Source organism: Scylla paramamosain, chromosome 22, assembly GCF_035594125.1.
Source record: "Scylla paramamosain isolate STU-SP2022 chromosome 22, ASM3559412v1, whole genome shotgun sequence".
NCBI lineage: Eukaryota > Metazoa > Arthropoda > Malacostraca > Decapoda > Portunidae > Scylla > Scylla paramamosain.
The window spans coordinates 927,501-955,000 of record NC_087172.1 but is presented as its reverse complement, the minus strand read 5'-3'; the positions used below and the strand labels follow the sequence as shown (position 1 = coordinate 955,000).

The window sequence follows — 27,500 nt, the reverse complement described above, 5'->3', positions numbered from 1 at the left end:
CAATAGCTTCCTTTTTAATTTCCTTTCCTCCTCACTCATATTTTCCTTCTCCTTTCCTACGTCTTCCTTTTTTTGCTTTCCCCCTTTTCCTCGTCCTTAGTTTGCTTTCCCTATGTCCTCTCCATCTTCCTTTTTCATTTCTTTTGATCCATACTTTCATATTTCCCTGTACTTTCCTACGTCTTCCTCCTTTTGTTTTCCCCTTTTCCACGTCCTTAGTTTACTTTCCCTATGTCCTCTCCATCTTCCTTTGTTTCATTTATTTTCATTCACTTTTATATTTTCCTTTCCTTTCCCTTCTTTTTCCCCCTTTTCCTCGTCCTCACTTTACTTTCCCTACGTTCTCACCACATTCCTTTTCATCGTCCCTTTCGTCCTGACTCGTCCTTACTTGTCCTTACTCGTCCTGTCGTCAAAACTCAAGGATCTTGGTTCGTCGCGTATCGATCGAAGAGCAAAAGGTTCCCGCCACACTAAGCCTGTGTCCCCGAAGTACTACTGTAGAAGGCACAGAAGGAAGGACAGAGGAGGAGAATGGTAGAAGGAATTGGAGTGCAAGGAAAAGGAGAGAAGGAAGGTTTGTCCAGAAGGAATGATAGGTTTGGCGAGGGTGGAAGTCAGGAAGAAGAGGGAGATAGGATGGAAGGGAAGAGAAGGGGAGAGAGAAAGTGGAGGAAAGGGGAGGAAAGAAGAAAGGACGTGATGAACAGAGGAAATACTTAGAGATATAGCATCATATATTCTCTATCTCTCTCTCTCTCTCTCTCTCTCTCTCTCTCTCTCTCTCTCTCTCTCTCTCTCTCTCTCTCTCTCTCTCTCTCTCTCTCTCTTTATCTATCTTTTCCTCTAATAGAACGTCAGAAAGATACAGACAGACAGACAGACAAAGAGACAAAAAGACAGAACATAATGATAAATACTCTAGACTGCTAACACACACACACACACACACACACACACACACACACACACACACACACACACACACACACACACACACACACACACACACACACACACACACACACGCACGCACGCACGCACGCACGCACGCACGCACGCACGCATCACATTAACACGTAATCAATCAATCATACACACAAATACATAAATATTAATACTACGCTAATTAAGTAGAAAGCTTTTAACATGAATAAATAAATGTACGTGTGTGTGTGTGTGTGTGTGTGTGTGTGTGTGTGTGAACGCTGGAAAATTAAAATGTATCAGCAATTACGCAGAAAGCACCTGGACATACACACACACACACACACACACACACACACACACACACACACACACACACACAGGGAATCAGAACAAGCGAACCATAACTCTTGGTGTCACTGGTGTAGCTTTGAGTTCCTGATCAAACTGTATATTACTGGAGGAGGAGGAGGAGGTGGTGGAGGTGGCAGGGAGGCAGGGGTGGGAGGCAGGCAGTGGAGCAGGGGAGTAGCAAGGGAGGGGAGCAGGGAAGAGGTAAACAGACAGGGAAGTATATAGAGGTTGACGCCAGCAGGGAGGTAGGAGTGAGCAGGAAGGGTGGCAGGGAGAGGAGGTAAATAAGTAGGTAGAAAGACAGGTAAGCAGATAATGAGGGGAAGAGATAGAAGAGGAGGTTGAGTCCTGCAGGGAAGGAGAGGTTAGCAGAAAGATAAATAGAGAGGGAGGAAGATAGAGGGAAGCAGGCAAAAAGTGTAAGAGGAAGAACAAAAAAGGTAAAAGATAAGCAAAAAAGGAAATAAATAGAGATAAGCAAGCAGGTAGGGAAGACCAAAGAGGAAAACAGGCAGGATGAAGAGAAAAAAAGTAGAGGGGTAAGCAGGAAAGGTAAGAAGAAGAGACAGACAGAGAGACAGACAGAAAAATATGAAATGTCCAGTGAGAAAGAATGCAAGGGAAGAAAAAACATGGAAAAAAAGGGAAAGACGTTGGCGTAAGCAGAGAGAGAGAGAGAGAGAGAGAGAGAGAGAGAGAGAGAGAGGGTCCGGTGAGAAAGAAAAAAAGGAAAAGAAAAAAGAGATAGAAAGCAGAAGGTGATGTAAGCAGATAACAGAGCCGCAAGGAGGGAAGAAGAAAGAGAGAGGGAGAGGGAGAGGAAAAGGATGCCACGCAAGCTGACGGAGGAGAGATAGTGAGCAGGGTTAAAGTTGCAAGGAAAAACGTGTTAAAGAGAGTGAGAGAGGGACGATGGGTGACAGGAAGAGAGAGAGAGAGAGAGAGAGAGAGAGAGAGAGAGAGAGAGAGAGATAATATTCACCTCATATTTCTTGATCTCTTTCCTCCCTCTCTCCTTGTCTATCTATCAGTCTACGTATCTATCTATTCATCCATCTATCCATCTATGTAATTAATCTTCAGGGACAGAATCACAACACCTCCTCCCCCTCCAGTTAATCTTGTTATCCAAACACGTACGTACATACATACATGAATACATACAAACACACTCATATTCCCTCATGACGCGTCCCATTTCACTCTTGTCCCTGATGTCAACTACCCCTCACACACACACACACACACACACACACACACACACACACACACAAAACTTCCCGGCATATCATCATCATCATCATTATACTTTTCTTCTTTTTCTCTTCATTCATATTGGAGTTTATTTTCTTTAATATAATGGTTAGTTTAGTGTTGTAGAGTAATATAAAACAGCTTTTTTGAGGATCTGAGTGTTTGTTGTTGTTGTTTAGAAGCTTGTTTGTATATCATTATTAGTAGTTGTTTAAGTATTTTCTGTTATCGTTATCATGGCCATTTTTTTTTATTTATCTATAATGTAGTTTACTTTCTTATACAATAGTAAGTGAAATTAAATAACTTTGTAATGAATTGAAGGATTGCTGCTGTTTAAAATCCCTGAATATCTTAGTAATTATCATCATTATCATCATCAGCCGCCGCACCACCACCACCACCACCACCACCACCACCACCATCACCACCTCGATTATCATCATCATTAGAGTGAAATGAAACAACCTTATAAACAGCCTAAAAAAATTGTTGCTGTTTGAAATATCTTAATATCACAATCACCACCACTACCATCATCACCACCACCACTATCACCACCACCACCACCACGACCACCTCCACCATTACCGGAATGAAATAAGTCCTTCATGATTTGTTGTTGTTTGTCATTATCATTGTTGTTATCATCACCACCACCACCACCACCACAGGGAGCCGTGAGCCGCCGTGTAGGACTCACCACCACCACCACCACCACCGCCGCCGCTGGGAGTCGCGGAGCCATCTCGTGTGTATTCAACAAGAGAAGGATCGATATAGATTTAAGAGGTTTCGAACCCCTTTTGGCGAGAATCCAACCCCCTTCCCCCTCCCGCCCCCTCCCGGTCTCTCTTCCCGACCCCGTTCCCTCTTCCCCCCCCTCCCTGCCTCCACACAGGTCCTTCACCCCACCTCATCCACACATCCTCTCTCTCCCCACCTTCTCCACCCCATAATTCCCTTCTGTTCTATCCTCCTCCTCCTCCTCCTCCTCCTCCTCCTCGTCTTCCTTCTTCTCTTCCTCCTCCTCCTCCTCAACTTCCACCTCGTCGTCGTCGTTCTCATTGTCTTCGCCTCCCTCCACTATTCTTCTTCCTCCTCCTCCTCCATTCCTCCATTCCTCTTTCTTAACGCCACCAAATTAGTCTTTCTTTTCCTTCATTCCTCCACATTTACCTTTTCTCTTCCTTTTTATCTATTTTATCTGTCTACAAAGCGAATCCTTCTCCTCCTCCTCCTCCTCTCCTCCTCACACCTAAACCCTATTTCACCTTAAATTATTGGAGATTTTGGTCTTAATTTGTTCGTTCTTAAGCGTAATCTGTGGAAAAGCGTCTCTCTCTCTCTCTCTCTCTCTCTCTCTCTCTCTCTCTCTCTCTCTCTCTCTCTCTCTCTGGCAGGCTTAATTCTATGCTTTTAGATCTACAGAGGAACCTATTGACCACTCAAAGGGCAACCCTCTCTCTCTCTCTCTCTCTCTCTCTCTCTCTCTCTCTCTCTCTCTCTCTCTCTCTCTCTCTCTCTCTCTCTCTCTCTCTCTCTCTCTCTTACTCTCTCTCTAGTTCCTTTATTCGGCCATTATTCTTTTCCATCTTTCCTTTTTTTCTTTTTCTTTTCGTTCATTCATTTTTTCCTCTATTTTCTCATTAATTTCTATATTCATTCATTCCCTCATTCATTAATTCTTTTTTCGTCCCTTTACTTTATTCTTCCCTCCCTTTTGTCCTTCTTTCTTTGCTCTTACACCTCATTTCTTTCTCATTTTTCCTTCATTCCTTCATTCATTAATTTTTCCTCCTTTATCCTTTATCCTTTTGTCTTTTCTCCTCTCTTCTTCCTTTGTTTCTTCCTTTTTGTCTTTTTAACCTTTGTTTTGCTTCCTTCCTTCCTTCCTTTTTTATTACCTTGATTCCTTCCTTCCTTCCTTTCTTTCCTTCCTTTCTTTTCCTTCTTTCTATTTTCCTTTCTCCTCTTCCTTTGTACCTATTTTTCCCCTTGTTCCTTTTATTTTTTCCTCTATTATCCTTTCCTTCTTCCTTTACTCCATTCCTTTCCTCTCTTTCCTCTTCTTCCTTTTCTTCTTCCTCCTGTGTCTTATATCTCATTATCAATTTTTTCATCTTTCCTTCTTCCTTTTTTTTGTTCTTTTTTGTTTTCTTCCTCTATTTACTAAATAAAGTGTCACATTTCTTCATAATTTGTTGCCTTCCTCCTCCTCCTTTTCCTCCTCCTCCTCCTCCTCCTCCTCCTCCTCCTCCTCCTTCTCTTCCTCCTCCTGTTTGTGACCCAGAAAACTTTTTTTTTACTTTTCAATTAATTTTCTGTTCACCTTTTGTTATTCTCAAACTTCATTATCTTATTTCCCTCTTCCTTCTTCCTCTTCCTCTTTTACCTCTCTCTCTCTCTCTCTCTCTCTCTCTCTCTCTCTCTCTCTCTCTCTCTCTCTCTCTCTCTCTCTCATTCGTCCTTACCAATTTTACTCCTCTCTTTTCCTTCTACTCCTTTTTTTCATCTTCTCTTCATTCTCTTTTACGTCTATCTTTCTTCTGTGTTCCTTTTCCCTTTCTCCTTTATCTTCTCTTTTCCTTCTTCCATTTTGCTCCTTTGTAATTGTCAGTTGCGTTTTATCTCCTTTCCATTCTTCGCATTTTCCATGTTTTTCTTTTTTGTTCCTCCTCCTCCTCCTCCTCTTCCTCTTCCTCCTCCTGTTCCTTCTGCTTTTCGTCTTCCTCTTTTCTTTTCTTCTAAAATAAACCACGAAAAGAATAAGCCCCAAATCTCTCTCTCTCTCTCTCTCTCTCTCTCTCTCTCTCTCTCTCTCTCTCTCTCTCTCTCTCTCTCTCTCTCTCTCTCTCTCTCTCTCTATCACCGAATTAGTGGAGCATGCATTTGGATGATAGGATGGGGAGGAGTAGGGGAGGGGAGGGGAAGAGAGGGGGAGTGTGGGCGCCTGTGGGAATGGGTTGTCTCCTGTGAGAGAGAGAGAGAGAGAGAGAGAGAGAGAGAGAGAGGGAGATGATAGTTGTTATGTTATCAAAGATTCGTTTACATAAATGTCATTTCTGCGTAAAATTGTTTGATGTAGATGCTATACAATCTCTCTCTCTCTCTCTCTCTCTCTCTCTCTCTCTCTCTCTCTCTCTCTCTCTCTCTCTCTCTCTCTCTCTCTCTCTCTAAATGTGCTATAACTCTCTGTCATCCGTCAGTGTGAGAGCTCCTCCTCCTCCTCCTCCTCCTCCTCCTCCTCCTCCTCCTCCTCCTCCTCCTCCTCCTAAGCGGGTGCCAAACTGTGCCTCGCCTCTCGTCACTATCCTCACATCTCCTTCATGTATTTTCATCACCGTCACATCACCTCCATCCAAACCTATACAGACTCATCACACTCTTTACCCCTTTTATCCCTTCCCACTCCCCTTTATCGCTCTCCCTCTCTCTCTCTGTCCCTCTCCCTCTCTCTCTCCTGGCATCGGTACACAGGTGCTGGATCATACTGGCGGCCTTTGATCATTTTTATCTCATCAAGTATTCAGTTAAGGCGCTTCATCTTTGATAGTTCCCGCCGCCTAGTGCTCCTGTACAACTTGTCACGTCTCCTGTCACCTCGATGAAGCTCTCGCGCCGACCCACCCGCCTCTGTGTGTGTAGAAGAGAGAGAGAGAGAGAGAGAGAGAGAGAGAGAGAGAGAGAGAGAGAGAGATATTGGGTGGGTGTGCATCTTTAATTCTTTTCCATAAATTTCTTTTCTATATTGATTTTCTTTCTTTTCTATTATTTTTGTTCTTTTTCTCTATTTTTGTGTGATTTTCAACTCGTAATGTTTTTAATGTTGTTTCTGCTGCTACTGCTATTACAACAACAACAACAAATACTAATGCTACTACAACTGTGTGTGTGCGTGTGTGTGTGTGTGTGTGTGTCTGTCTGATCGTGTTGGGCTTGAAGTTATTTCAAGTGAAGTGCTTCTGTTCCTCTTCCTCTGCCTTCACTTATAATTTGTGTGACGTGTGTGCGTGTGTGCGTGCGTGCGTGCTTGCTTGCTTGCTTGCTTGTACCGCTCTGACTTGCCTTGTTTGCTCTGTATCCCTTCCTCTTCTCCTTTCCTCCCTCCTCTCTTCCTATTCCTCTTCCCTCTTTTCCTCCTCTCCTTCTCTCACCTCCTTGTACGATCATTCGCTTTTCTTTTTTCTTTCCTTTTCTACTTTATTTATCTTTTATTTGTTTGGTTTAATTCCTCCATCCCACTATTTTTCTTTCTTATCTCATATTTCTCTCTTCCTTCTCTCTTTCTTTTTTGTTTCTATCTTCCATTTATTGCATATGTTCTCTTTTTTCTCTTTCCACTCCCTTCTCTTCCTCCTCCTCCCCCTGCTCCTTCTCCTTTTTCTCTTTCTCTCACTTTCTCTCTTCCTTTCCTTCTCTCCCTTGTCCCCTTGTTCTATCATATTCCTCCCCTCTTTCTGGTCTTTATTATCTTCTCTTTTATTTCTCTTTCAATTGTTCTTCCCTCCTCCGCTTATTGTCTCCATTCTTCTTCCTTTTTTTTTTTTTAATTATTCCTCTTATCTTTTTTTACCTTTTAATTCCCCCAAACAGCTCATTCTTATACTCTCCTTATTTTTTCTCTCTCTCTTTTTTTTTTCATCTTCCCTTCTCTTCCACTCCTTAGATAATCACCTAGTTGTCTGTTTGTCTGTCTGTCTCTTCCACCTCTCTCTCTCTCTCTCTCTCTCTCTCTCTCTCTCTCTCTCTCTCTCTCTCTCTCTCTCTCTCTCTCTCTCTCTCTCTCTCTCTCTCTCTCTCTCTTCGAATTTCTTATCTATATTATCTTCTCTTATTTCTCTTCGTTTTATCTCCCTCACTATTCTGTGTGTGTGTGTGTGTGTGTGTGTGTGTGTGTGTGTGTGTGTGTGTGTGTGTGTGTGTGTGTGTGAGCTACAGTGGTTTCTAGTATTCTTTTCTGTCTATGCTCCCATTTTTTCACTTTTTTCAGTATTTTTTTTGTTTGTTTTATCTTTCATTTATCTTATCTTCGTATCTGTCTCTCCTCTTCATTGTCTTTCTGTCCATCTCTCTTTCTCTCTACCTTCTTTCTTTCTGTCACATTCTCCCTATCCCCCCTCTCTCTCTCTCTCTCTCTCTCTCTCTCTCTCTCTCTCTCTCTCTCTCTCTCTCTCTCTCTCTCTCTCTCTCTCTCTCTCTCTCTCTCTCTCTCTCTCTCTGAACCCCCTCGCCACCCTGCCTCACCTCGCCTGCTCGCCTTGTCCCTTCCTCGCGTCCCCTCTGATGCTGGGAACTTTTCAGAACACGATGACACTTCTTGCCATCACGTCAACCTGCCTCGTCTGTATCCGCCCTCACACCTCCTCCGCTGACGTGCGTGTGTGTGTGTGTGTGTGTGTGTGTGTGTGTGTGGTTTAACATTATAATTTTCTGTATTTTTGTTGTTTTGTGTTTTGTATCACTTTTTTCAACTAATTAACCTAACTTAACCTAACCTAACTACGTACCTGTGTGTGTGTGTGTGTGTGTGTGTGTGTGTGTGTGTGTGTGTGTGTGTGTGTGTGTGTGTGTGTGTGTGTGTGTACGTCGTTAATGAAATACTAGCCATTACTGGAATCATAAGTGCACGAATAAGCGTCTCTCTCTCTCTCTCTCTCTCTCTCTCTCTCTCTCTCTCTCTCTCTCTCTCTCTCTCTCTCTCTCTCTCTCTCTAATGGCGTCTCGCTGTTATGATGCTGTATATTCGTGTCTAGATGCGCTAATTTCACTGCCTAGTGCGAATAATGGAAGTGATGCAATAATGAAAGCTGTTATGGGGAAAGGTTAATGTTTTGTTGTTGTTGTTATTGTTGTCGTGGTGGTGGTGGTGGTGGTGGTGGTGTTAGTGATTGTGGATTTTATTTTCTTTCTTTTCTTTTTTTCTTTTTCCATTTTTTTATTGTCGTCGTTCTTGTTTTCCTGTTTTTTTTTTCGTCGTATTCTTATCATCTTCATTATCATCATCATCATCATCATCATCATCATTATTATCATCATTAATTTGCCATTATTCCTATCATCATTATTGTTGTTCTCACCCTTCTTATTATTATCATTATCATCAGCATCAGTTTATCGCATCGTAACTCCTCCTCCTCCTCCTCCTCCTCCTCCTCCTCCTCCTCCTCCTCCCCGTCCCCCTGCAGAAGCGTCTGGGTTGGACATTAAGCGTCTGGAGGGTGATGGGGAGGCGACGCATTATCCATAAATTGATGCACGTGTTTCTCCATCAGCGTGATAATTAGCGAGGAATTAGCGAGAAAAATGTGCCAGTGAGGAGCTTCATCCCGCTGAGAGTCTCCTGCTGGTGGTGGTGGTGGTGGTGGTGGTGGTGGTGGTGGTGGTGGTACCGGGAAATATAACCTAATCTTTTTCTTTTTTTCCTTTTTTCGTTTTGTTTTTGTTGTCTTTTTCTTTTTTTCTTTTGTTTGTTGTTGCTGCTGTTGTTGGAAAATACCACTCTCTCTCTCTCTCTCTCTCTCTCTCTCTCTCTCTCTCTCTCTCTCTCTCTCTCTCTCTCTCTCTCTCTCTCTCTCTCTCTCTCTCTCTCTCTCTCTCTCTCTCTCTCTCTGTAATGGAGTGTTGGAAATGAAGTCGTTCATTTAATTGGCCTTAATCTTATCTCCTCCTGTTTATTCCTCCCTCCTTCATCACCATTCCATTTCTTCTTCGCCTTCTTTCCATAACTTTGCTCTCTCTTGTCTTACGCATCTTTATCGCTTTCTTGCATCCTCCCCTTGCTTTTCTCTTATTATCTGTCTTTCCTCATCTTCCTCTTTTTCTTCTTGTCTCGTCTCTTGTCTTCTTTCTCTTCTCCTCTCTCTCTCTCTTCTTTTATTTTATCTTCTCTTCTCTTCTCTCTCTCTCTCTCTCTCTCTCTCTCTCTCTCTCTCTCTCTCTCTCTCTCTCTCTCTCTCTCTCTCTCTCTCTCTCTCTCTCTTCGGTTTCCTTTAAATCCACTTAGTTTTTTTTTCCTTTTTTATTATCATGTCTTCTCTTATCTCTACTTTATTACTAGTCCCTGTCTATTCCTCTTTATCTCTTTCATTCTCTTATTATCCTTCGCTCTGCCGGTTATCGTCTTCCATTTCTCTCTTTTTTTCTCCTCATATTTTTTTTTATCGCTTTTCATTTAACTATTCTGTTTTCATCCTTTGTACTCTCTCTCTCTCTCTCTCTCTCTCTCTCTCTCTCTCTCTCTCTCTCTCTCTCTCTCTCTCTCTCTCTCTCTCTCTCTTCTATCTACATTACTTGCCACTTTTCCGTTACCTCCCTTCCTGTATCTCATTTACTTCATCTTCCAGTCCATTTGCTCTCTCTCTCTCTCTCTCTCTCTCTCTCTCTCTCTCTCTCTCTCTCTCTCTCTCTCTCTCTCTCTCTCTCTCTCTCTCTCTCTCGCTGTCGTCCTGTGCTTCATTCTTCTCTATTATCTTTACTCTTTCTATTAACCTTTTTCTCCTTCTCCTCTTTTCTTCTTCATCTTCCTCCTCCTCTCCTCCTCTTCCTCTTCCACTAGCCAGTCTCACTCCTCTTAATCTTTCCTCCTCCTTACTTTGTCTCATCTCTTCAGCCCTCTCCTTTCCTCCTCATTTATCCTCCACCTCTCCTCTCTCCCTTCTTTCTCGACCTCCTCTCCACCTCCTCTCCCTCTTCTCCACTCCCTCTCTCTCTCCTCCACTCCTCTCCCTCTCCTCTTCCTTACAAGTTAGTCCTCCTCAGTGGTTCCGTCATTGCCTTGATGGTGGTGGTGCAGGCGAGGCAGCCATTACCGCTGACCCCACTCTCCCAGCTCTCCCTGCTCTCACAACTCTCCCCGGTCATTCCTCCTCTCCCAGACGCAGACTACTTCCCCTTCCTCTTCCTCCTCCGGTCACGCCGAGTCACGCTATGCCAGTCCTGGTGGCGGTGGCGGGCCTTGTATTGGTGTGGGGCAGGCTGAGTTGTTTTGGGTCGTTTGGGTCATGTGGGGTTATGTTATGTTTAGTGTGTGTGTGTGTGTGTGTGTCCCTCCTCTCACTGTGTCCCTTTCCGCAGGTGTCGTTGGCGGCGTGTCATCCATCAGGCGGGGACGTTGTGGCGGCCTGGGCGTGCTGAGCCGGCAAGGCGAGGGCGCCGAGGTACAGCAGGGCCAGCGTGTACCCAGGTTGTGAGAGGTTGCGAGGCTCAGCAGCGCGGCGGTGGGCGGCGGTGTGGTGCGCCTAGACCAGCAGCGAGGAGGGCGTGCGCGGCGCGGCGAGGCGGTGCTGGCAGTGGGCGGTGAGGTGGAGGGCGTGTTGCTGTAGCAGGAAGTGGTGCACCCGCCACCACCACCACTACCACCACCATGGACAACCTCACGATGGACTTCGTGCCCCTGAACTGCTCCTTCCTGTCACGCCTGGAGGAGGCCAATAACACGGACATCGCGGACGTGAACTGCAGCCTCAGCCTGTTCGAGGGCGGCGCGGGGCGCATGAGCACCACGGCCATGGTGGTGACGCAGCTGTTCTACGCCCTCACCTGCCTGGTGGGGTTGTGTGGCAACACTCTCGTCATCTACGTGGTCACCAGGTTCTCCAAGATGCAGACGGTCACCAACCTGTACATCCTGAACCTGGCCATCGCTGACGAGCTGTTCGTGATCGGCATTCCTTTCCTGATGACCACCTCGGTGCTGGGCCACTGGCCCTTCGGCTCCATCATGTGCAAGCTGTACATGATCACCACCTCGCTCAACCAGTTCACCAGCTCGCTCTTCCTCACCATCATGAGCGCCGATCGCTACATCGCCGTGTGTCACCCCATCAGCTCGCCCAAGTTCCGCACGTCCATGATCTCCAAGCTGGTGTCGCTCACCGCCTGGACGCTCTCCGCCCTCATGATCGTGCCGGTGTTCATGTACTCCAACACGCTGGAGGACGACGGCCTCGACACCTGCAACATCTTCTGGCCGGAGAGTCACGGCGTGCGCGGCGAGATCGCCTTCATCCGCTACTCCTTCGCGCTGGCCTTCGGCATCCCGCTGTGTCTCATCTTCATCTTCTACAGCCTGGTGCTGCACAAGCTGAAGACCGTCGGGCCCAAGGCAAAGTCCAAGGAGAAGAAGAAGTCCCGGCAGAAGGTGACGCGCCTGGTGCTGACGGTGATCACAGTGTACGTGCTGTGTTGGCTGCCCTACTGGGTGCTGCAGCTCACGCTCATCCTCAGCCCGCCCAAGCAGGGCCACAGCAACTTCAAGCTGGTGCTGTACATGATCTCCTCCTGCCTCTCCTACATCAACTCTGCGCTCAACCCAATCCTGTATGCCTTCCTCAGCGACAACTTCAAGAAGAGCTTCATGAAGGCGTGCACGTGCGCCGCCCGCCGAGACGTCAACAACGCCCTCAAGCCAGAGAACTCCATGTTTGCCGTGCGGTACCGCGGCACCTCTGTGCGCTCCCGCCTCACCGGGAAGGACCGGGAGTCCGCGGAGGGCACCACCTCCCAGTGTGGCATGAGCAAGGAGCCCTCCACGGCCGTCACCACCACCTCGGCCAAGCCAAGCCACACAGGCAGTGACGGGGACAGCCACTCCGTCAGGAACGGCCGCTCCCCGGGGCCTCGCCTCCCCGACCTCTTGCAGTGAGCGGCAGCAGGAGGGGAGACCCGCCTGTCACTGGGGGTAGCAGCTGTCCGCCCGCTGACGAGCGGAGCCAAACTGTGCACGTGGAACCCCCCCCGGCACCCCGCCGCCCCTGCCCGGGACGACACGCCAGACAGTGACACGCTCTACCTGCGAGATGACCCGTTGAGAGCAAAGTGCGAGGCGTGCACGGATGTGATGCCTCGCTGTGGGTGGCCGCGGGGTGCGGGGGCCGCGGGGGGAGGCGAGTTATGGGCGGCGAGGGAGGCCGTGGCGGCTTCAGGTGTGGTCGGGCTGACGACCTACATCTCGCTCCGCCTCAGAGACTCGGAGTGACTTCGTATCTTGTGTCAGTCAGTTTTATGTGGCATTCAAAACCCAGAGTGTCCGTCAGCGGCGGCGGGCGGCAGGGAGGTGGCGAGGCGCCGCCTGTCAATAGTATATTTGGCCTCGCGGGCGGCGGTCCTGCTGCACGCCGGCCACGCTGTCATCATTACTTCTGTGTTTCCTTCGGTGTCGAGCAGTAACTCCGGTAGATTTAGCGTTATCAGGAGCAGGCAGCCTTTTTCCGCGGCGTGAGTCACGGTGCTGGCCGGGGTGAGGCCCAGACTATCAGCTGAGTTACAGCAACAAAAGCCTGTGTCGGGCGGGGCGTGTTGAGGCGCGCCGTGTTGCACCGAGGCGCCGAGTCCGTCGCCCCGACCACCGAAGCACCGGCCGTGAAAGTCAAGCATCGCAGAATCCTCAAGAGGGAGCCGCCGAGGAATGATGTGCGAGGCAGTTTGCGTCGACCACTAACTGCACACGACTGACTCTTGACTGTCTGACTTGTCGTAAGCATAATATGTACGTCGCGATACATTCTAGTTCCAAAAGTCTATGAATATCCCACAGAATTGAGGCCAGACTGAATGCCTGAGCACTCCACGAGGAACTGAACACCAAAGGGAGGCGAGATTGAAGCTGCGGAAAGCTGTCACACTGAATTCTTGTTACAGTGCGGAGGAGCACCACCAGAAAATTGCACACACACACACACACACACACACACACACACACACACACATTGACGACACAGAAATAGCGACCTAATAAAATGCATAATGAAGGAATGAATGGCGCAACGAAGGTGTTACATGGACACGGAAGACGACGCCCAAACACCGTGGCGACTCCAGCAGGTGTTGTCAAAGGCGGTGGAGGCAGGAAGTGGTGTTTATCGACAATGTTTGTTTGCTTTTAATACACATCAGTGGGACTAAGACTCATTTGTCGAGGTTACAAAGGCGGCACCGCACGACTCTAATACCTTGTCCCGGAATGCGCACAAAGGGAGGAGGAAGACTGCAAAGAATAATAGTTGTTAAATAGATCAATTCCATCCCGAGACCTGATTGCTAAACTGTGACTCTTTACACTTTCATGACAATATTCTGAAACACTTTTGTGCCGCACCTCCGCTAATTCAAAAGGTTCCAGCTGAAGTTACTCGGGTTTTTAAGGGTATTTTTACGTTTCTAGTGACATTAACAAGACATCTACATTATAAACGAGAAAAGCACTCTCGAGAATCCAACTAATCATCTCTGTGGCCTTGGAAATTAGTCGTGGTGAGAGAGCAAAGCGTTTCAGATACTGGCCTCACTGCTCCGGTCATCTTTTCCCTTCACATTCACGGCACTGTATAAAAGATCACGCATGGAGAGACAGAAAAGAAGTAAAAGGGATTATCTTTGTCTTTTCTATAATACAAAACTATTTAAGAGACTGTAACGCGAAAAAATATGCCTTAAAAGGTAATAAGTGATGATAGAGAAAAATTTGTCCAGCAGTGAATGGCCAGATAAGGATTTAGGAGACTTGTTTGACCCGAAGAGCAGAGCGCGGCACCAGGCAGCTTAGGTGACGCTGCTGGGGTGGAACCAGAGAGAGAGGTAACGCGAGGCACTTGGAGTTAAAACAAAGAAAAAGTATATAGGTCACGTTAAATACTTTAGCTTCAGATAATTCGAGGAGGATCGTGAAATATATTGCCAAATTCAAAGTTATTAAGGATACTAAACTATTTTGAGTGACTGCGTGCTCTAGAATCCTGATACATCTTGGAGGACGATCAGAATATATTCCCTTTGTGTGTTAAAAAGACCTCGAATGTTTAAAAAGGTCTGATATGAGGAGCAAGAATGGCTGCGGTGAAAAGGTCCCATATGTAATGCAAGAATAGTTAATCATGTTAAGAAGAAGACCTTAATGAAGAGCAAGAATAGCCAAATATCTTCAAAATGTTTCATATGAAGCGTAAAAATCAGCTAATTGTGCAAAAAAAAAGTCGGATATGAAGCGTAAGAATAAATCCTTACCCTTCATGTCGACTTGTGTTGAAAATGGCCAAACGTGAAGCTAAATGTGTTAAAAAGCTCTTATGTGGAGTGCAAGAATAGCCGTGTTAAAAAGATCTCATGTTAAGCCAATTGTTAATAAGGTCTCTATGAAGCGCAGGGACAGCTAAGTGTATTAAGAAGGTATATGAAGCGTGAGGACAGCTGTGTTAAAAAGATCTCTGTGAAGCGCAGGGACAGCTAAGTGTATTAAGAAAGTATATGAAGCATGAAGATAATTGTGTTAAAAAGGTCTCTATGAAGCGCAAAGATAAGTAAAAAGTTCTCTGTGAAGCGCAAAAGTATCAAAATGTATGAAAAAGGTCTCGAATTAAGCATAAAGACAGCTAAAAAGGTCCTGAATAAAGCACAGAGATAGCCAAGAAAGTCTGAATGAAGCGCAGGGAATGAAATGTTCCTCCCAGCTCAGTGTTTTCATCGTCGCCGTGAGTGAAGTGCACGAGGTGAGAGACGAGGCAGCAGGTGTTGCTCCCCGCGACCCGAAGTATACAAGTGCCGCCTTCCAACCCCGCCAGTAATGCCTTCACTGCTGCTTGGCACGTCTCCCCCCCATCACAAAGCACTGAGAGACATTTCCTTCCGTTGTGCAGTCACTTCTACCCTCTATATTGGATAAAAAATGGGGGAATCTATTCTTTTTAATATCTTTCTCTCTTGTAGGTGTCTGTAATCCTTTCGTTGCTGTTTGGCGCGTCATAACTCATCACAAAGCACTAAGACACATTTCCTTGCGTTCTTCAGTCACTTCTACACACTATGTTGGCTAAAAAGTGGGAGAAATCTGTTCTTTTATCCCTGTTCTTACTTATGGGTACTTGTAAGGATTTGTATTAATCTTTCATTAGCTAGTTGGCGCGTGTCTCCATCACAAAGCACCAAGAGATATTTCCGTTCTTTCCGCAGGTGGTTTTATATATTATGCTGACTAGAAATTTGGAAATTCTATTCTTTTTAATCCCTTTTCTTTGCTGTGGGTGTGTATAGTATAAAGATCTTTGACATGCAGTGGTGGGATGTGCTGCGTGTTGCTGTGAAAGGATCAAGATGTCTGGAAATTGGAAAAAAAATCTATTACCAAAGATATTATGAAGAGTTAAGATATGTGATGGAGCAAGAATTGGAGTCCCCTTAATAACACAGTACTGCCGAAGGTTTGATATTAACGGTCTTATAAATTTTCAGTAAGATCATTGTAATTCACTTTCCCGCCGCATCCCACGAGCAGGGCGGGCCGCGGTGAAATACTGTCAACGAGACGAGGAGGAAACAAATGTGGCTCTAATCTTTTGTGACAAATATTCTTACTTTATCAAGCCGCCGCCCCGATGTCACGTGACTGGAGGAGAATGTGTGTGTGTGTGTGTGTGTGTGTTTGTGGTGGGCGAGGCGCAATCTCCTGACAATAAGGGGAGCGGCGGCGTGGCCCTGAGAGAGAGACTGCCAGACTGCTAAGGGTGCATACTGTCACCACTCCAGGGGCGCCACCATGTATCTCTCTTACCTACTTTTTTGCCTCCTCCTCCTCCTCCTCCTCCTCTTTCTCTCCATTCCTCTGTTCCCTCATTTCCATCTTTATTCTTTCTTCTCCGTCTCCTCCTCTTTATTCATCTACTATTACTCGTCCCTGTCTCCTCCTTCTCTCCATCGTTATTCTTCCCTGTCTCTGCCTCCTCCTCCTCTTCCTCTTCATTCCTCAATTCCTTTTCTCGTCCTTCTCTTCCTCCTCCTCCTCCTCCTCCTCACCATTCCTTCTTTTTCCTCTCCATCGTCATTCTTCCTTACCTCTGTCTCTTCCTTCGCTGCATTTTTCCTCTAGCCCCCAAAAAATATAAAGAAAAAAGACCAAAAAGGCCCAAGAATTCTAATATTTCCAGCTTATCTCCATAATACCTTAAATGGCACGTAATTCTGCACTCTGAGTCTTGTGTTCCAGCGGCGCAAGGTTGAATTTACCTTAACAACTATACGAGAAATATTACATCATGGTTGCCTCTCCACTATCACAAGAGCTTTATTTTAACCTTTTATTTTTTACGATATTTTTTTTTTCTTCTTTTTTAGTGAGAATGCACACGCGCGCGCCAATGTCTGTTTGTCTGTCTGTACGTATGTAGCCCCCGCGCGCCAAGACGTTTTAATTAAGAAGATCCATAATATATATATCACAGATTATTCTTATACTGTATTAGGTGTAGTGTAAAGTAAGTAAATAAGTAAAGCAAGCTAGTACGTACGTCATAATATTATAATACACGTTTTTTTGGTGTATATTTGCAGATGTGTTTAATGTTTGTTAAAGAAATACATACATATATATATACACTCATGGCTGATAGTGTAACCCGATGGACATGTACTTGTGTAGGTGTACGAGGTAGACCGCTATTTCGTATTACTGCAGTGAACAAAACTATGTATGTATGTACACGGTCATTAATATATTTAGCCCCACACGTGTAAGCCTTTGTGTTTGTATGGGAGAGAGAGAGAGAGAGAGAGAGAGAGAGAGAGAGAGAGAGAGAGAGAGAGAGAGAGAGAGAGAGAAGTATTTTGTGCGTTATTCTATGTATATATATATATATTTCAAAATGGCTTTCAGTAGTGCTGCTTCTGTACTCCTGATCAGGTTGTCACCATCACCACCACCACCACCACCCCGTGCACCCTCCTTGCGCGGGTCACTTAACACTAGAGCGCGGATACCAAGTTGTCACTCCCACGACACTAACGCGAACTCACTGATGTGTTGCTGGCATTGGCGCATCCAGGCGAGGGGAGACAGGAGCTGGGACACTTGGCAAGCCCTTCCCTTCCTCCCTTGGGCAATAGACACCTGGAAACTGCACTAAAGTCGAGTACACGTGTATTAAAAATTGCCTCAGGTGTAGAAAGGGAAGGTTTTATTGATTCTGATGGTTCTAGTGGCGTGAAGTTGAGTATCCTTGCTTGGTATTCCCTTATCTTGGTACCAGACTTCTCAGAATTGCAGCAAATTCCAGTGCGTGTATTAGACTGAAATCTTGTCTCATGTAAAGAAGGAAGCGAAGGAGGAGGGGAAGGTTGTCAGAGTTGTAATGGCAGAAGCTTGGGAACTGTTGTTTTGCCCCTCCTACCTCTCACGGATACTAAACACCACAGAACTGCACTAAAATCAGGTGCTACACGTGAAGAGGAGGAGGAGGAGGTTCAGACGATAGATGAATAGGAGCTTTTCACTTGTCTGGCCCTTCTTTCCTTCCCTTGCTGGTAGACTCTCACGATTCCAGTAAAATCAGGTACATGTATTAAAGAGTCCTGAATACTGGCTCGGTTGTAAGAGGTTCTAATGGTTCTAGTTGAGGGAAGCTTGGGACCCTTGCCTTTTCCTCGCCTCCCTTGCCACTGGACGCCTCAGAGCTGCATCAAGATCGTTACATGTGTTAGAGAGTCGGTATGTTATATGTTGGAAGAGAAAATTGTAAAGGTTCTCATGGTTCTGGTAGTTCTAATGACAGGAAAGCAGGATTCTTATCTGACCCTCCTTTTCTTCCCTGCCTATTAGACTCAGAACTGTACTAAAACTCATACATGTTTTGAAGAGTCAGGAATTTCCCCTCGGTTGTAAGGAAAAAGGTTCTAATGGTGTTTGTATTACGAGCTCACCACCACCTCTTCCCGTGCGTGTCCAAGAGAGGCTCCCGTGTGTGTGTGTGTACGTGCGCATTTCCTCTTCCTCTCATGCACCTGATTGAAATGTCCGTCCTTCTGTCCGTGCCCCGCCTGGACGCGCCATTGCAGCCTGTACGTAACTGCTTGAGTCGGAAACACGTTCTATGTCTCACTGTTACTGATGTTGCGAGTTAACGCCATCTGTGTAGCCACGGTGTACTAACTTGACTGTTTAGTTGTATGTAGTTGCGCCCACCCACCCACCCACCCACCCCATTCACCCTTTCATTTGCGGTACTTTGTGTCATTAGAGCAGAGCAGGGCAGGGTAGGAAGGGAATATTGAAACGTTTACTAATATGAAAGACACACACAGAAGGAAAGAATTTGTGTCCTTAGAGCAGAGTAGGATAAGTTAAGTAAGGAATATTCGAAGGTTTACTGATATGAAAGACAGATAGAGAGAAGGAAAAGTTTTGTGTCCTCAGAGCAGAGCAGGACAGGATAGGTAGGGAATATTATTGGGAACGTTTACTGATAGACACGAAAGACAGACAGAAAGAGTTTGTGTCCTTGGAGCCGAGCAGGAAAGGATAGATAGAGAATATTATTGGGAACGTTTACTGATAGACACGAAAGACAGACATAAAGAAAGAGTTTGTGTCCTCAGAGCAGAGCAGGAAAGGATAGGTAGTGAATATTATTGGGAACGTTTATTGATAGACACGAAAGACAGACATAAGAAAGAGTTTGTATCCTTGGAGCAGAGCAGGACAGGATAGGTAAGGAATATTAATGGGAACGTTTACTGATAGGCATGAAAGACAAAAGACAAATGGAGATGAGCTTGAGATGTTTCAGCACAGGAATAAAAGGCAAGAGTTCGACATATTTTGGTTCAGGGACAGTAAAGCGGTGCAAAGACAGGGGTTATTTTTATTCTCTCATCGAAATCTTAGAATTGTATAAGACTGAGGAGGAGGAAAAGAAGGAGAAAGAGAGGGAGGAGGAGGGTATGAACGGAAGTGACAGCGAGGTGACAGGCCGCCCGTGTGACTGATAAAACACCTGCGTCTTGTCTCAGTACGATTCTCTTATGCTGTTGAAGGAAAGCGTGACAAGCGTGTTAAAACTTTATTAGGGACGCGGACTGGCTCAGAGAAAGAGAGAGAGGAACTAGTGTGATTAAGCAAGGATGAAAGTCATCAGTTTACGGAGACTCCTCGCTGTGTTTAAGGAGACAACAGAACTGAGACACGAGGCTGAGGAATACTGAACGACTGACTGTGTGTGTGTGTGTGTGTGTGTAATAAATAGCCAGCAATGTGAATTCTGAATGAGTGGAAGTCAACAAGTGGTGACACACACACACACACATACACACACGGAGTTGCAGCTTAGTCTTTTCCTTTATACTTGATATGGTGTTATTATTTCACTACTATTACTACTCCTACTACTGACACTTCTCTACTCTGGCGCTTCACTTGTATCTTTTTGAGTTCCCCTTACATTAACACCAGCGAACAGAAAGGAAGGGATGTTAAGACATTCTCTTTTTCACAATTTCTTGGATATACTGTGTGTGTGTGTGTGTGTGTGTGTGTGTGTGTGTGTTATAGATGAACGTTTTCTGTCGACGTGAGTAAGAGAGAAAACGGGCCCCCAGATATTTTAGGCACACTAATGTAAATGCTTGCCAGAGTGGCGTTGTCATGAATCAAATGAACGACGCGGTGAAAAATGAACGTTAGAGTTTCCGCTTGTGTTGGCCGAGTGAAGTAAAATGTGATTGGTGGGCTTGGGGAGGCACGCCCCAGTGATGGCTGGTGGGGGGCACGGAGGTAGGGGGAGAGCTGGTGGGCCTCCCTGCCTCCGGCCTCCCTATGGCGCCGCTCCCACGTGTGTGTGACAAGCAGCCAGCCCTTTGCCACGGGGGGCGAGGGGGGACAGAGAGGCACCGGGCTCCCCTAGGACGCCACAGCTGCAGGTCGGGAGGACGTAGCGTACAGCTGTATTTTTTACAAATAAAATATGCGAACACTTCCGTGTGTGTGTTTCCTGCTGCGATGTGACGAGCACCGCGCCACCACACACCTGTTGTGCTGCGTGCTGGTGTGTGCCTGTGTGGGAATGCCATCACCACCACCCAGCGAGGCCAGGCAGCCGTGAGGTGAGGTGGGGCGGCACAGCTGTACCGGCGAGACACATGGTTTGGATATGCTTATTTAACCACTAATGGGACCTGCGCCTGTCTGTCTGTATGTCTGTATGTCTGGACTGCCGCTGCCGGCCTTGAGCTGATGAGCTGGTGTATGCATACATGAGAGAGAGAGAGAGAGAGAGAGAGAGAGAGAGAGAGAGAGAGAGAGAGAGAGAGAGAGAGAGAGAGAGAGAGAAATCTTATAATATGTAAATACATTAAATCTGGCAGTAAATCTTGTCAGAATAGAGTATTACAGGCAGGCGTTGGTGTGTAAGATTGTTTGCTCACACTGACCTCGCCTCCTCGCCCTGCAGACTCCCCCTCCCTCACCGCACACCATGGCACAGCACAGTACAGCACAGCTCTGCGCACCACAGCACGGTACAGCGCAGCACAGCACGGTACAGCAGGAGCGGCGGGCGTGGAGTTCAGTCAAGTATCATGTTGTTGTGGGACGCTTCCTGATTACATGAGGCGGTGGGAGGGAGGGGGGGAGGGAAGGGAACTGTAAATCACCCATGTGTGAAGGAGAGTGATTCCTGTTGTGACAGTTAAGGTGCTTCATTACTTCATTGCTTCATTGCCACCCTGATGTGTTTTGCCCTCACTGCCTCTTCTGCACCGCCTCTTTACTCGGTCCTGTCCTCTTCATTTCATTATAACTCTTCATTTCGTTACAACTTCATTACAACTTCATAACAATTTTATTTCATTACAAGTACATCTCAATACAACTTCATTTCAATTTCATTCCATCACAACTTCATTTCATTGCAGCATTTACAACTTTATATCATTACCACCCTGCTGCTGTGTCCTGGCACCGCTTCTGTACTCTGCCCCGTCTTCCCCCGTCTCTGTCTCAGCCCCACGTCTCGTCTCGCCCCGACAGAACACGTGATGGTATTGACACCTGTTGATTCTACTGGGAAACTGATGGGAAACTCAGGTGATAATGTTGATAGTAGTAGTAATTGTAGATGTGGTAGTAGTAGTAGTAGTAATAGTAGTAGTAGTAGTAATGGTGATGGTGGTGGTAAGAATAACGACAACAAAAAAGCAACAACAAATAAAAACAACACCAAACAAACAACAACGAACAAACAAACAAACAATGATGATGCTTCTGATGATGAAAATAATGATCAAAATGGATAAATAAAATAAAAAAAAAAGGAGGAGGAGGAAGAGGAAGAAGAGGAGGAAGAGAAGGAAGAATAAAAGCAGCAAGAGGGAGGAGTGGCGTGCGGGCGTTGAGCCAAATTTTCAATAAGGCCCAAGAAGAAGAAGTCTCGTCGCCTCGCCTCCCGGGACGCCCCTCGCAGGCTGCCCCGTGACCCCGAGGCGACAGCTGCACGCCCACGCCTTGTCCGAGCAGCCCACATGCCCACCCCACGCAGAGACTCACTCCTCATCACCCCCTCATTATCCTCAAATCTGCTTCTGTTGGTTGTGGTGGTGTGTTGCGTGTGTTTGTGTGTGTGTGTGTGTGTGTGTGTGTGTGTGTGTGTGTGTGTGTGTGCTGGTAACCTTCTCTTCCATACTTGGGCGCTACAAGTGTTATTAAAGGTTGCGGCGCTCTCTCTCTCTCTCTCTCTCTCTCTCTCTCTCTCTCTCTCTCTCTCTCTCTCTCTCTCTCTCTCTATCTATCTATCTATCTATTTATCTATCTATCTATCTATCCATCTATCTATCTATCTTGAGTCTGACGTGTGTGTGTGTGTGTGTGTGCACGCGCGCGTTCATGCAAATTACTGCACATATTTCTTTTCAAACCCTCACTGAGTTATGAACTAAGTCATTCAATTAATTCACCAAAAACTTTCTCAAAGAAGAATACGTAAGTAATTGATCACATTTGGCTGTTATGCACCTGTGCCGGCGCGGCGTGCTGGGAGGTTGAATGACATGCGATGAGCACACACCACCATTGAGTTCTAAATTCGTACTTATGTCCAAAGAGTGAGTGAAGCACGTAAGAAAACAAGGAGGGCTGCAAGGTGCCGTCAGACCTACACGTGACACTCCCTGGATGAACCATACTTGCCTATTTCCACATGTCATCTTCATTCATAAATTCGTCTAATCTTCTTTTAAAAGTTGCCTAATGACTCAGCATTAACAACCTGATTACTGAGCTGATATGTTCATCTTATAAAAAATAATTAAATAAAATATGTCACAGCGTTATGGCAGCATGGCAAGCTAGCACACACACACACACACACACACACACACACACACACACACACACACACACCTGTTCCCACTTTACACAAGATAACAAACAGCAGCAGCCCCTTACGTCCCTCACAGGCTGTTTCTTTCCTCTGCTCTCCACTGACTACTAACAGGAGAAAGAGATCAGCACTGGGCAAGGCTCCTCCTCATCCACTCTGCTCTGTGGCTGAGGGTCACCGCAAAAGAAGCGGAACCATGTAATAATGAAGAAGAAGAAGAAGAAGAAGAGGAAGAAGCAGAAGGAAAAGAAGAAGAAGAAGAAGAAGAAGAAGAAGAAGAAGAAGAAGAAGAAGAAGAAGAAGAAGAAGAAAAAGAAGAAGAAGAAGAAGAAGAAGAAGAAAGGAAAAAAAAGCTACACGGGATTTTCTCGGACAGATTCTTCTGCGTTTTTTGTACCAACATTCTTCTTGTTTCCGTGGTGAGTGATTCCTCAAATGCCGCGCCGTAACTCTCCACCCTCCGTTCATTATTACCGCAAGCAGACCAGTTTGTGACAAAGACTCCCTTGCCTCACTGTGCCCCGCTAAGTGTGTCAGCGGCAACACAAGCAACACTCACGAAAATTACTCCAAGGCGCAAGACAACTTGAACCCCGCCGCCTCTCCTCGGCCTGAAGAGGTCTTTGATCAGTTAATTCACTCCCAATGGCCGCCACCAAATATGGCGCGCCGGGAAAGCATCGCCTAAAGTTCAGAGGAGGCAGGAGGAGGCAGGGTGGGCTTGCGTCAGCCTCGGGGCGGGAGTGGCGGCGCTCCGTCACGTGACGTATCGTGTGTCGCTGCATCACACTCGCCTTAGCGACAGCTGATGACACCACGCAGACTGACAGATGGTTTCTATTTCAGTGGCAAAGATTAGTCTGTCTGTGAGGAGCGTTAAACAACCTCTGACTACCCCCGTCCCCTTTAGGGACACTGCAGGCAGACGAGACGCGTCCCTCGGGTGATGTGAGGCTTGGATGGCGTCAGCGGGCAGCCTACGCGTCCTGCCCCTCGTCAGCAGGCCGCCCCTGTAGGGCCAGCGAAGCGCGAACCATGCGAGCAGTGAAGCTTTGTCAAAGAGAGGGAACAAAGCCACTCTTACATGCCTAAAAATGCCACAGATTCCGGGAGTGGGGCGGTTGTGAGTCACGCCGGGCTGTGTGCATCTGGCGGGATGAGCCGTAACCTGAGCAACGCGATGGACGCCAAAGGAATAATAATCTTCGCCCACACAACACTCGCAACGTTTCCGCCACCAGACTGCTGACCCTCCCAACCCTCGCCCCGCCTCGCCCGCCTCGCCCGCAGCTGCCATCCCCGCGTCTCGCTCCCCAGCACGAGGGCAGGAGCTGAATTAAAGGCTTCACGCAAGGAAGTACTGAGCTTGTTATAGGAAAACGTGACTCAATAGGTGACGGTACATTTTAGACAGCTTTAATAGGATGTTTAATTAAGGTAAAGTGAAAATTCTACCAGAAGTAATTGTTTTTCTTTTTGGTTCAAGTGTGTGCTCTCCTCACAAGTTAGTGAGGCGCTCAGGCGCGTCGATCACTGGACAGATAAGGGCAACCTGTCGCAATGAGGTGTGTAATGAGGGCAGGCGGGGCGTGGTGACCTCTCACACTCACCATGCGAGAGGGTCACCTGGTCTACTTTCCACGCGGCACGTGGTATGCGGGTTGCCGAGGTGCGTGACACTTGACTTTCTTGTACTGTGGCGCGGTGTCAATGAGCGCCCGGCGCCGCGACCCGCGCAGTAGAGTCTCCCCTTCCAACCCTAGGGTTTTCTACCACAGCCTGGCGGGGACAAGAGGGACGCGGCGCCTGGCTGCAGTGCCAGCCAGCAAATGATTTGAGGAGCTTGTTGTTCGGGTTTGTTTGAATCGCCGCCTCGTCAGGAAGTGTTGAGTTCTTCCGCCTCGACAAAAACAGCGCCGCCAACACGCGATGCTGAGGACAAGTGTTGCAATGTGGCAGATGGTAATGAATAGACTCAAAAAACATAGATAAGACTTATTAAAAAAAATAAACACCTTGCACACACTTGTCTGGCTTTGGCCGTGCCTCACATCCTTACAGGAAGCTACCGAAACTCAGCGGTGCGCGGGGCGGCGCCCGCTGGTCCGCCAAGGCTGCGCCGCGACCTACCTTCGCATGCTAATGTCTTTTCAGACTAATTACTTCACTTAAGATATTTGTACATTTAGATAATTAAGGCCACACCCCTTGTGTGTGTAATGTATTAGTATACACAACACACCTTGACCAATTAACGATGTGTGTGTGTGTGTGTGCGTGTGTGTATGTGATATATATATATATATATATATATATATATATATATATATATATATATATATATATATATATATATATATATATATATATATATATATATATATATATATATAAACAAAGAATCATGTTGAGAGGTGAGTGTGTCTGACGTGGCTGGTCACAACACACACAAGTGGCGAGGGACAGAAGCCGCACAACTGCACCGTAATTCCCACCAATAGGACAGATTGGTCTTGAATTGAAGATAAGATGTTCACAATGGACTTCGACAAACGTAGTCATGAAAAGCGAGATTTATTTATTTATCATTTCTTGTTAGTTTCTTCACGTGCTATTTCCGGAGCAGCAGTAACCGGCCAGGAATGAAGAGTAGCAAATGCTGACACTACTATGCCCACGCCCACGCCACACAGCACGGCGGCGTGGATGGTGGCGTGGGTCGTGGCGTGCCTGTGAGCCTGTTGTCAGGGCGCGCCTCCCCACGCCTGGCGCTGCCGCGGCTGCTGTTCGCTGATAGGCGCTGATAAAGGGATGAAAATAATAAAAAAAAGTTAATTTTAGTCTGAAACTTGATGCTTCCCTCCCGCATGAGGAGGAGTGAGTGTTTCAGGCCAGAAATAGCCGTGAGTGCATGAGGCGGTGTGTGTGAGGCTGTGAGCCTGGCCTGAGCGGGGCGTGGGCGGGGCGGGCAGGTGTTTGGGTATATACGCCAAGACGCACTAACTCACCTGTGACGCCAAGTCCCTGTTACCCCGAGAGTCCGCGTGGCGTCCCGTGAGTGGCAACACTGACACACGCCACGCCAGCCCACGGCCTGCACGCCCTCCACGCCGCCACGCCTCACGGGGCATACCCACAAGGCGACACTCGATCCTGCGGCGGCGTAAGAGTGACGCCTGCAGAGTACGTGGCGGCGTAAAATATCGCGGCGGTGTAGGCTTGTGGCAACTGGAAGGCGTCCCTTGGCGTGGCGGTGACTGGACGGCGCGGGAGGTTAGTTCCTCTCAGCACGTCACGCGGGTTGGTCGGGACGCTCCCTCGTGCCACGCCCCGCCTGGGAAACATTTCATAAGTTGCCCTGGAAACGAGGACAGCATTAGTGCGGGAGTTTGACAGACAGAAGGGAGCCAGTGTAGTCTTGCCGCGCGTCCACCGCCGTCACTCAACTCTCAATACAACAAGTAAGTTTGGCTCAGTTAAAAACCTCTACCCAGGAAACAAAGTTGGTGGTGTTGGGACATTAAACGCCCTCGCGCCTCGATAAGTTTGTTTATTCTGTCTCTAAGGTCGCTGCCCTGCTCTGCGCGGCTTGGCTTCCTAACGAGGCGGAAAGCGAGGGTATTTGTGTGTCTTGGGGCGAGTGTGAGTAGCCTAGAGCGCCTCGGCTTGGCAGAGAGGGAGGGCGGGACGGGAGGGTGGGCAGTGAGGGGCAGGTGGGCATATCTGGCGTGCCCTCCGCCCTCCACCCAGCGGCGCACCGCCACAATGCCTTCTTCGTGTAAATAATTAATACCTTTCGGATCCGGTTTTTCACTATTTTTTGTCTTTCTTTTTTCCTGAACTCCCTCAACTTGGGAAATGGAAACTCTTGACTAGCAGGTGCTGGGGGATGCTGAGGGCGAGCCGGACTGAGTGAGACTCTTGATCCGCAGCTTTAAATGCTTCACTCAGCTTCACTCAGCTTCATTTCGAGTATTCGTTAATTGAATGTATATATTGCGGCGAGGCAGGAGCAGAGGACCAGCGTGATATGAACTTGCCGCTCGTCTGCCTTGATTGGGCTCCTGCCTTCATCGTGCAGTCCGTCAGTCAGGCAGCCAATCAGTCAGTCAGTCAGTCAGTCAGTCATTGAATCGTTCAATCATTCAGTCAATCACGAGCCATCATGGAAACAAAGACGAAACGTATCCATTATCAAAATCGTGTGTGTGTGTGTGTGTGTGTGTGCAAAAGAGAGAGAGAGAGAGAGAGAGAGAGAGAGAGAGAGAGAGAGAGAGCAGTACATACCTCTTCTAATACATAATCATTGCCTGTATGTGTGTGTGTGTGTGTGTGTGTGTATGTATAGACCTCTTGCAACAAACTATAAGCATTTTCCTGTTACCATTTCACAATCCCTCTCTGTCCTGCTACATGTGTACTTGCATCAGTTCATGAGTTACTGCTCCATTAACAGGTAAGCACAGGTGAGGTGAGGTGAGGTGAGGTGAGGTGATGTGGCACCGTCGCCTTTGACTCACATAATAATTTTAATCTTTGTCCGACATGCGATTTGCTGTTTATCTCCTAACCGATCTTCCCCATGGCTTACATTCACGAGAGAGAGAGAGAGAGAGAGAGAGAGAGAGAGAGAGAGGCAGTGTTACAAGTCGTCTGTCAATGCTATCTAAAGGTCTATATTTGTTCTCTCGTTTTCTTTATGGGAGTGATTGCGGAAAGACTTTCGTAATGGGAGGATTATTTGTGTCGAGTGTGGGAATCTGTATCGTTGCTTCGGTGGATGAGTGTTGTGCTGGTGGTGGTGGTGGTGATGGTGGTGGTTAGTATTTT

The 27,500-nt window shown here is 46.9% G+C and overlaps 2 protein-coding genes across 4 annotated transcripts in view; both read left to right on the top strand.

Annotated features, from left to right (window-relative positions):
* Window positions 1–20,267, top strand: part of LOC135111404 (somatostatin receptor type 5-like) — a 191,339-nt gene extending 171,072 nt beyond the window's left edge. For both annotated transcript variants that reach the window (XM_064024658.1, XM_064024660.1), the window contains one exon: window positions 10,612–20,267. In XM_064024658.1, coding sequence (XP_063880728.1) covers window positions 10,901–12,181 — 1,281 coding nt within the window. In that variant the 5' untranslated portion in view covers window positions 10,612–10,900 and the 3' untranslated portion in view covers window positions 12,182–20,267. The remainder of the gene's footprint in view (window positions 1–10,611) is intronic.
* A 5,675-nt stretch (window positions 20,268–25,942) lies between these two features.
* LOC135111403 (uncharacterized) overlaps window positions 25,943–27,500 on the top strand; it is a 63,348-nt gene continuing 61,790 nt past the window's right edge. Inside the window, exon 1 of one of the 2 annotated variants that reach the window (XM_064024656.1) lies at window positions 25,943–26,131. The gene's annotated coding sequence lies outside the window, so the exon portion shown is untranslated. The remainder of the gene's footprint in view (window positions 26,132–27,500) is intronic. The other variant, XM_064024657.1, reaches the window with a different exon arrangement.